At 36.5% G+C, this 10,720-nt stretch overlaps 2 protein-coding genes across 5 annotated transcripts in view; one reads left to right on the forward strand and one right to left on the reverse strand.

Annotated features, from left to right (window-relative positions):
* LOC107715908 (glycogen synthase kinase 3 beta, genome duplicate a) overlaps positions 1–6,074 on the forward strand; it is a 56,460-nt gene extending 50,386 nt beyond the window's left edge. The window contains exons 8-11 of one of the 2 annotated variants that reach the window (XM_016522166.1): positions 1,197–1,304; positions 1,611–1,797; positions 1,895–1,993; positions 3,439–6,074. In XM_016522166.1, coding sequence (XP_016377652.1) covers positions 1,197–1,304; positions 1,611–1,797; positions 1,895–1,993; positions 3,439–3,509 — 465 coding nt within the window. In that variant the 3' untranslated portion in view covers positions 3,510–6,074. The remainder of the gene's footprint in view (positions 1–1,196; positions 1,305–1,610; positions 1,798–1,894; positions 1,994–3,438) is intronic. The other variant, XM_016522167.1, reaches the window with a different exon arrangement.
* Positions 6,075–8,513: 2,439 nt separating this feature from the next.
* The window catches only part of LOC107715907 (nuclear receptor subfamily 1 group I member 2-like), a 32,664-nt gene continuing 30,457 nt past the window's right edge, over positions 8,514–10,720 (reverse strand). For all 3 annotated transcript variants that reach the window (XM_016522165.1, XM_016522164.1, XM_016522163.1), the window contains exons 7-9: positions 9,881–9,997; positions 9,471–9,576; positions 8,514–9,388 (exon numbers count right to left, since the gene is read on the reverse strand). In XM_016522165.1, the coding sequence (XP_016377651.1) occupies positions 9,247–9,388; positions 9,471–9,576; positions 9,881–9,997 (365 nt within the window). In that variant the 3' untranslated portion in view covers positions 8,514–9,246. The remainder of the gene's footprint in view (positions 9,389–9,470; positions 9,577–9,880; positions 9,998–10,720) is intronic.

The following is a 10,720-nucleotide window of genomic DNA, read 5'->3' on the forward strand; positions in this document are numbered from 1 at the left end:
TTATTTTTAGTATTTGTGTGCTTTGTATTATAAGGCGGCGGCTGCATGTTTAGGTTTTGGAACAAAGCTGACCTCATATCCATTTGAATTGAATTACTTTTCCAGACATGCTCTCGGCATTGCTTGCTGACTTCATTACACTTTTTACAATTGTTGTTTACTAAGAAGAAGGTTGTATACACCTAGGATTGGTTGAGAGAGAGTACATTTTCAATTTTGGGTGAACTATCCCTTTAAAGGTCCCCTGAAATGCTTGGAAACACGCAGCGTTACTTTATGTGTTGACGTCATTTAAACTGAAACAGGAAGACAGGGCGGGACATATCAAGCAGCCCCGCCCCTTTTGATAACCTTAAGACTAGCATATTGATACTAACTTTAATTTCGATTTCATGGGGACTTTAAGCATTTAAAAAAGCACTGTTAAGTTTAGCTAATTGTATTTAAAATAAATAAACTAAAACACATTTTCAATTTAATTACAATTAACATGCAATTAAGTGTCTGAAAAATATTAGTTTTATTTTTCATTTGAATTATATTTTTTGAAGTACATTATTACCATGATAAGTGCTCTTTTTAAAAGTATTTAAAAGTAAAGTATACTTCTTTTTAACGAACATGCATCACACAGTATTTCAGTCATCTTTCAGAAACTTCATTTCACAACTTCATTTCTTTATTAGCTGCAAAATTGATTAATAGGAATGACACTACATCTGAGGGACGGTCATAATTTATTAGAAAATTATTATTATTTTCAAGAAATAAATATCGAAATGGTTTAGGACTGTTTCACTTTTTTATAGTTTGAACACTTTGTTGATTAGATTGAAAGTTAAAAGTATTATATTGAAAGTTTAAAACAAGCTTTATCAATACAAAGACATTTGAAAACTTGAGTTTGGAAACTTTGGTTTGAAAAAATAAATTCAGGAGTTTTCAAGGTAACCTTCAAATATATATATATACAGTATATATATATATATATATATATATATAAACTATTTGAAATTCATTTTAATAAAATCAATGCATCACCCTTAAGAGAAATGGTTTTAAACAGAAGGCTGATATGGTTCTAAATAAAACTGTTACTACATGTAAAGAACCTTTAAAGAAGAATCTTTTTGTAAGTGCTGAAGTAACAGTCTGCTGTTATGTTGAGTGGTGTTTCTGTGTGTTTGTGGTCTCAGGTGCTGGGCACTCCCACACGGGAGCAGATTCGGGAAATGAACCCAAACTACACCGAGTTCAAATTCCCGCAGATTAAGGCCCACCCATGGACTAAGGTGAGTAAACAGGTACAGGACAACCGTTTTACTACTTCTAGCACAGCCGCCCTCCACCTCCAGCCGTCAGCTCGACTCATTGTCCTGACTCCATTCCATTCACATCACCCAGACGTCTGCACCACACAGGCCTCGCCAACTGCATTTCATTTAGTGTTCTTTGACACTTACTTCTCAACTAGTTGATGAAAGAAGGACCATTTCAGTCAAGACATGTAACAAGGACACTGAAAATAAAATGTTACAGTTAGTTTATTCATACTACAAATATACACTTTACTAATATACTCTTAGTAAACGTCTGAATTGTCTCGGCAGGTGTTTCGGCCACGCACGCCTCCTGAAGCCATTGCGTTGTGCTCGCGGCTGTTGGAGTACACCCCGACTGCTCGGCTGACCCCGCTAGAGGCCTGCGCTCACTCCTTCTTTGATGAACTGCGGGATCCCAATGTCAAACTTCCTAACGGGCGTGAGAAACCAGCCTTATTCAACTTCACAACTCAAGGTAAGGCCTTATTTTGCATTTGCTCTTTTGAAGAAACGTTCTGTCAAGTGCAAGGTAGTCAGCTTTTGGTGTTGTTTGTTTGTTTGACTTGACTCAGAGCTGTCCAGTAACCCATCCCTGGCCTCTATCCTAATTCCTGCTCATGCACGTAACCAGGCAGGAGCCTCTACCCCCACCAACGCCTCTGCCACTTCAGGTCAGACCCTTTTGATGTAGCTCACTCTGATACAGTGTTCATATTAGTATTTTTAGTGAACAGGGGGTTTTGTGTCATAGCTGTTACTGTATCGACCAACCAGAAGCTAGAACCTCTGTTTTATCAGTTACGTTTTTATTCAATGATGTATAAAATGTACACAGTAAAGAAAAATTCAAATCACTTGTTTTTATTGTTCGTTTTATATTGGTTTTTGATAAAGTTTTATACCATTTTCAAAACGTGTAAATTTAATGACTCTACAAACGTCATGTGGGTTAACTATCCATTAAAATTAATAGCATGTTTTCCTAATCTATCTTTATCTTCATTATCAAAAAAGGTTTTAAAATATTTTTATAGGGAAATAAAAAATGTTTTTAAAGGAAATATTGGAGTAGCACCACATGACATATTACAGTGTTGTTACTAAGTAAAATTATTTAAAAATATTTTATTTTTGTTTAAATAATATTTTTGTTGTTTTCAATAAAGCTAATATTAAATAAAATTTAAATATTAGACTAAAAATTTAACTTAAAAAAAATAGAAATGTTGGAAACTTACTCTAATATAATGAATAAGTTTGTGAATAAGTTTGAACAAGTTGAAGTACTAAAATTACTAAAACTGAATTAAAGCTAAATAGAAATACACAAACTAAAATTAAAATAATAAAACAGCTAATAAAAAAATAATAAATACTATATTAGTATTTAAATAATATTAAAATAATACTGTTATATAATATAACAAACTAAAAAAAATTACCTTGCTAAGCTTGCCAAATTATCTGATATTTTAATACACTTATTGAACTTTTCACACAGTCATGAGGGTCTTCATGGCTTGTCTATATGATATAATTTATGGGGGTTTTTTGCATTAAAATATAATGCCAAACTACATATTAAAGCTTTTTTAAATATATTAAATATTTTAATATATCTTTAATATTTTATTATTTTATTATGGTATCAGTACAGTTATATCATGCAGGCATTTTTTACTGTATGCCACAAAAATGATCAAAATTTATTTTAACTAATTAAAAAAAATTATATCATTTCTATGTGATATCATTTCTGGTTTTGTGCATTAAAATATAATGCCAAGCTACTTAATAAAGCTTTTTTTAATGAGAATTTAATAAAAAATTATTATTTTAATATATATTTAATATTTTATTCTTTTATTATGGTATCAAGACAGTTGTATCACGCTGGCATTTTTGACTTTATGCCACAAAAATAATCAAAATTAATTTTAATTTAGAAATTAAAAGCATGTTCATCATACAGGAACTGCATTCAAATCATAGATGAATTGCATTTTGAATGTATTTTTGAAGAATTTAATAGATATGACAGGAAAATGAGCATCACCTTACTGACCCTTATAACATGCAATATATACAAATAAAAATGTTTTCTCTTTGTGTCCAGATGCCAATATTGGAGATCGCAGTCAGACCACAACTGCAGCCTCTGCCTCCGCCTCCAACACCTCAACCTGAGAGCCCCAGCCAATCAGACCTGACCCTGCCTCCGAGGCCACGCCCACCCCACTGCTCACCAGCTTAATGGGCAGGAATTGAGTCACGCAACCACCACTCTTATTCAGACTGCAAGAGCCAACCTTCATTTACATCTTTTTTTAAATTATTTTTATGAAGTTCAGAAAGAGATCAAAATTACATGTGTGGAAATGCCTCGTCGGGTGTAATTCACGAGAACGACAGAGACCGAGAAAAAGAGAGAGCAGTGAGGAAACGGGTCGGTAAGGGGGATGGGGGGTAACCATAAAACCTGGTCCATGACCAGCCACAACTTTTTTTTTTTTTCATTCTCAGAGGACAATCTTGTTATGTAAGCAATCCGGTAGCCAGATCCATCCACTTCCGTTTTCATTTGGGCACCCCTTCTCTCACCTGGACCGTCTCTAGCTACACGTTCTGTCCCTTTATCCTGTCCTGGGCCTTTAATAGTGCATGGCTTGAATTTGGTTGGGAGCACCCCTTGTATACAGTACATATATATATACATATAGCGTGTATATACATATATATGTATATGTATTGGGTGAAAACGATGCAAGCATTCAAAACTACAAGAAATACCGTATCTAATCGTATCTAACAAACACAAGGCACCGTACAAGTGGTATAAATATAAAAACCGCATGTTCCAACCACAAAGACAACAGAGGAATACTCTGTTACAGGAGTTTTAAGTCGGCTGAATCTATTTTATCTTGTTTTATAAAATGGGCGGGCTATAGGGCAAGGGCAGACATTTTGATTGACAGGTGAGACGTGCGTCTCCATCTCTGTGTTCTTGTATGATATATATACATACACAGTTTATATATTACTTTGCATTATGTAAAATAAATATATATATATATATATATAGTTATATATAGATCTATATCGAGCATCATCGGTTCAGAATCCATCGGTTTTTTTCAGCGCAGCGGCTGACCGAAATGATACAGTATGTGTATGACTAAGAGTCTTCTCTGCTGTTTTCTGTTAGCCTGGTAGAATTAGAGATCACCTTCTGTCCCGGTTTGCTCTCGTTATTTATTGTCGCGTGCGCGTCAGTGTCGTAACACTCAGATTCATTGTTCTTATCCACACAGCTAAGCGTAAAGAACACATGAAGAAACGCATCGATGTGGCGCCGACTTCAGAGACTGTGTTTGCGCTCCATTCACAGTGGCTGTGTTGTTTTAACCACTACTTTTTTCTTGTCATGTCTCAGTGTAACTTACAGAAAAATGTACTTTTTTCTTTCCCAAAATGTCTTAATACGCAAAGTATAGCAGTATAAGAAAACGACAGACGTGTATATACAGTACAGCACAGTTGCTCCTCACCAAATTCTGGCTTTTACTTATGTTTTGATTTTTGTATAATTTGTGAGCGCGTATGAGTGAGTGAGTGTTCTGCTATGTACATAAATATGCTGACCTGAGAACTGTTCATGAGCGAAAACAAAGACGAGGGATTAAATGAGAACGGATCAAAGAAAAAAAAAAAAAAGTCAAAAAATTAAAAACCGATTTAAAAGATCAGGGCAAACATGACCTGTTTGTTGGATACTGTAGACAAGGAGCTTTCTCCAGCCATATAGTTCAGTCTTATCTGTACAGTAGGTGCCAGCTATATTATTGTAACTATAACTAGTAATGTATAGTGTATCTATAGTTTGGAGTGCCTTTGCTTCCATACCCTTCCTGTTCCTAGACCACACCCACTTCCTGTCCACACACAAGACAGACCACACCCCTTCCTGTGACCCTCTGCAGGTGCAGTTGATTGGCCAAGTCTGAATGACTGACAGCCGACTTCATTTCCTGTCCGAAACCACATTCGCTGTAGATGTTTTTCCTAATTTTTTTGGCACAAAGGTGTTTTTGTGTGTGGAGGAAGTCACGTTCCTGTGGAGCCAATCACAATGTATGTTCTTACACTCGTTCCACTACCAAAGTGAACCAACTATGAGCGTGTTGTGATGTGACTGCGACATCCCAGGGGCAATAATAATGATTTCTTTGTGTTTTCGCTCGTTGGCCAGCTGACGGTACGCAGTAGAGATGTCACGTAGCACCCGCCGGACCCTCAATGTAAAGCTTGCTTGTAAGATACGCATTCATAGATGTGTTGCTTTCCACGAATGGTGTGACCACTTCTCGTGACTAAAGTTAGAGTAAAAATGTAAAGACACAAGGGTTAAAAACAATTACCAAAATAAAAAAAAAAGACAAAAAAATTGTTTTAAGGACTGTGGGCTAAATACAGACTATCGCATTACGTACACTTATTGGGGAAAACGTTGTCTTGGTTTAAAACGGAAAAAAATACAACCTGTATAACATTAATATTACTTGAATGCCTCTGTTTGTGACTGAAATTTTTATTTTATTTTAAATATATTCTTTTTCTGTGAAGATATGCTAAATGTCTCCTCTCCTTGTAAATATGTCCGTTTTGGTCCTTGGTGTGACTTGGATTCAGAGACTAGTTACCTGGTACTGTAATTTGCATTAAATAAAGAGTAGGATAGCTTGGAAATGACCCTGCATTTGCCACGCGTCTTTCTTTTCCCAACTCAAAATGTCCCTAATCTCAAATTCAGTCCATTTAGACTAAATTAAAGTGCAATTAAATGTCTCTCTTTTTTCATCACTCTTCATTCCTAAGATGTTTAAAAGTGATTCTCGTAAGTGCCTGGGTTCAAATAAAACATACTTTAAATGAATTGTAAGTGGCTTTGGGATAAAAGCATCTGTGTTACACTACTGTGCGAAAGTTTGAGTCAACTTTAGGGTCAATTGACCCTTTGCAAGGAGTTTGATTGACAGGCGATCTGACCAATCATAATGCCGAATCTGCCATTTTGTCCGACAAACAAACCAGACAGGAGAGTAGATTAACGTTGGTGGACTTGAACTTGAAAAACTGTGCGCATTTCCGCAGTTGAAACAAGATACCTTCTGATGTTCATTCATGTTTATTTCATGCTATAACTAGTAAAGAGGAGATGATCGCTTCATGTGCCTGAAGGATCATGTGACACTGAAGACTGGAGTTATGATCCTGAAAATTCAGCTTTGCATCACTCTTTTAAATATATTAAAAGAGAAAACAGTATTAAATTGTAATATTATTTCACAATATTACTATATTTGTGATCAAATAAATGCAGCTTTCTTTTTTAAAACTATTAAGTTACACAGTAAAAGATTCTGCACGCATTCTCATTCAATTTTAAATTTTATTTTCCTGAGAGGGTCATACACTGGGTCTTACTTTGAAAATAACCACTGTAAAGACTGAAAAACCTGAGTGTATTGTGTAGAAATTACTCGTATTGTGACAAGTTTCCTCATCATATTGCAGACAGAATGAAATAACTGCCTAATCTACATAGCATGCCAACCTGAAGGCATTTTAAACGAGTCTGTGCTTTATAGAGACACCTGAAATCTGAATACTCTGCTTGTATTTGAGTAAAATATGTGAGAGTCCTTTCCAAAAAAAATACTGAACTCCTAGTTTGAACCCTCAACATCTGCTCTACATTGTCATGTCACATCCACATATGACACTAGCTCACAATCTTTACATTGATTGTCACGGTTAATTAACCTTTTTAGCTTCATTGACAAAACTAACCAGAAAAGGTAAAAATGACCTTTAAAGGAGTAGTTAGTTCACTTCCAGAACAAAAATTTACAGATAATGTACTCACCCCCTTGTCATCCAAGATGTTCATGTCTTTCTTTCTTCAGTCGTAAAGAAATTGTTTTTTGAGGAAAACATTTCAGGAATTTTCTCTATATAGTGGACTTCTATGGTGCCCCCGAGTTTGAACTTCCAAAATGCAGTTTAAATGTAGCTTCAAAGGGCTCTAAACGATCCCAGCCGAGGAAGAATGGTCTTATCTAGCGAAACGATCGGTTATTTTCTAAAAAAAAAATAAATAAATTACATTTTATATACTTTTTGACCTCAAACGCTCATCTTGTCTAGCTCTGTGCATTCCGGTTCATGACAGTTAGGGTATGTCGAAAAACTCCCATCTCATTTTCTCCTCCAACTTCAAAATCGTCCTACATCACTGTTTACCTTTTTTTTTTATATAAAGGACGTTTGGTCTTCTTTGCATGTTCACTTTGTAAACACCGGGTCGGTACTTCTGCAGCAATGTAGGACTATTTTGAAGTTGGAGGAGAAAATGAGATGGGAGTTTTTCGACATACCCTAACTGTCTTGAACCGGAAAAAACAGTTCACGCAGAGCTAGACAAGACGAGCGTTTGATGTTAAAAGGTATATACATTTTTATTTTTTTAAGAAAAAAAAAAGGCCTTTAGATGCTTTTTTTTTTAGAGGTTTAGAGCCCTTTGAAGCTGCATTGAAACTGCATTTTGGAAGTTCAAACTTGCGGGCACCATAGAAGTCCATTATATGGAGATAATTCCTGAAATGTTTTCCTCAAACATAATTTCTTTACGACTGAAGAAAGAAAGACATGAACATCTTGGATGACAAGGGGGTGAGTACATTGTCTGTAAATTTTTGTTCGGGAAGTGAACTAACTACTCCTTTAAAAGCTATTCTGAGTCTGCTTAGTAAATTTGCTTTAAACCCTGAATGTACTAAGTGAAAAAGGTTACGCTCACTGCTGAGTGAAGCATTTTAAAGGCAATGACTTCTCAAGAAAGTGTCTGTGTGATGAACTTTTGCAGCCTGTCTGATTCTTCAGAATTGTAGACATTCATATGTTGCGCAAAATTCTGAAAGCTCTGTTACTAATATAAAACATTCACAGCAGACATGAAAGGACTAGCTAGCACAACTCTTTTGATACCCAGCGACACATCAGAGTGAATCTCACAAAACCTGACAAGAACTTATCCAGGTCCAAAAATAAAATGCCCATTTTGCATAAAAGTAAGCCTATTTTTTTTATTACTGTAAAAAAAAAAAAATCTGATTGCAATAATAATGGCTAAAAAATAGGCTTCATTTATTATGCAAAACATGTTTTTAAATAGGTAGAGTAAATTAAGACCGGAACATGTTCTTTATGAGATTCATAACTCCATTTACATTCTAGTCTGAAAAATGTTTGAATCAAATACAGCTACTCACATCTGACATTAGCACTGATATTATATATGAATATTTTTTACATAACCTGAACACAACATAGCCTACCTAGAAGCGGTTAACTTATAAAACTATTTGCATTTAAAAACGAACAATAAATAAACAGATTTGTCAAGACAGACTATTAACACAAATGACTAATATGTATCATATTGTTGTTTTTTTTGTATGTTTGCTGCCATAATAGCGTTCATCTCCTCTCTACATACTGCAGACTGGGGAAAAAGTGAATCGAATCTCAATCTAACCCCACATTTCAAGCTTCACTCATACAGTGAATGTAAGAGATAATACGTGCCGTCCTACATCTGGTTATGAACCATAGAAATTGTTCTTTTGTGAAAAGATCCCGAAAAAGATTGCTGGAACACAAATACATTTAGTAGCACAATTATAAAAATACAATTTCACAATTCCTGTGTGCTGCAGACAGTTCAGTAGTTCATTATCAGTAGGCACAGTCCTTGTCCTCGCTGGTTTTGACTGTATTTCAGTCCTCAGATGAAGGTCAGCGTGGCGGCTGATAGCGAGTTCAAGGCCGTTGAGTCGAGTCTCATCTGCTCTGTGAAGGCTTAGATGTCTTTGCTTATTATTTCCAGTAAAAGCGGAGACACATCAGGCTGAATGTCTTGGATTTTCAGCAGTTGTTTTGTATACTCTTCATTCATACTCCTCATCTCGGTCAGGCACTCCATGATCTTTGGGTACAGCAGACTGGCAGGAGGAGAAGGTTCAAAGAAAAGTGCAATCAAAGATTTTTTTCCCCTATAGTGAGACAGAAATAAAGCTTTCTTACTGTTTATTTGGCTCGGACCGCTTGGCCTCAATGTAGGTCTTCAGGGTGAGTGCTACTATTTCCTGGTTGCGGTCAATCATGTTGTGATGTGTCACGCCAGGGCGATCTGGGGACACACACACACACACACACACACACACACACACGTGAGAGGTGAAAGAGCTGGCTGTGTGTGTTCGATATGTATGTTGAACTTCATCTGAAGTACCTGGTGAGAAGAGCGAGATGGCCTGCATCAGCACATACTCCTCTTCATGTAAATGCAGCTTGCGCAGAGCGTAATGGAAATTCATCATAGGGTCCAGCAGATGGCGGTGGACACACACACACACACACACACACACACACGTGAGAGGTGAAAGAGCTGGCTGTGTGTGTTCGATATGTATGTTGAACTTCATCTGAAGTACCTGGTGAGAAGAGCGAGATGGCCTGCATCAGCACATACTCCTCTTCATGTAAATGCAGCTTGCGCAGAGCGTAATGGAAATTCATCATAGGGTCCAGCAGATGGCGGTGGAAACCAGCTGGCCAGTGAGGGAGGAATGAAGGGAAAAATGTCAAAACATGGGAAAGGATAAAGTGTAAAAAAAGAAAGAACGAGACAGACTGATGCAGGATGACTACTTCTAAATGCCTTCAGAGCATGTGCAGTACATGCTGCAAGGTGAAAAAAAATTACCCTAGATTCAATTTTAAGAGGAGATTCATTTTCATTAATACAAATGAAATCAAATAAAATATAAATATTAGGAAAACCTGAAATTAGTAAACGTAGATGAAACTAAAAACGTATAAATATTGCCTTGGCAACTAATTGAAAATTAGTTTCATTTATGCCGAGTTCACACTACACTCGTCGGATCGGCATTGTTTTCACACTGCGTGACTATCTGGGGTAGCATTCAGTTGCTGCTGTGTTCACATTGCACGATGGATCGGCGACAGGGGGTTTCACACTGCACGACTTCACAATAGGAAGAATCGCCGACAGCTCTGTCTGGTCCGCAAACTACGTTTCACAACAAAACACACGCGAGAAGTGATAAGGAAATAAAGCAAGAACCCGCGTGCGTCAGACCGGAGTTCTCCAGCAAGACTGTAATTATTAAAAAAAATTACAATGCCGAGTTCACACTGCATGATTTTAGCCCGCTTTTTCACTCGCCGACAGGTTTTGCGAAATCGCCGACAAATGCCCGAAATCGGAGGCAAATCGGTGCTTGTTCAACACCGATCCAGTGACATTC

Source organism: Sinocyclocheilus rhinocerous, unplaced genomic scaffold, assembly GCF_001515625.1.
Source record: "Sinocyclocheilus rhinocerous isolate Xijiao unplaced genomic scaffold, SAMN03320098_v1.1 scaffold600, whole genome shotgun sequence".
Taxonomy (NCBI): domain Eukaryota; kingdom Metazoa; phylum Chordata; class Actinopteri; order Cypriniformes; family Cyprinidae; genus Sinocyclocheilus; species Sinocyclocheilus rhinocerous.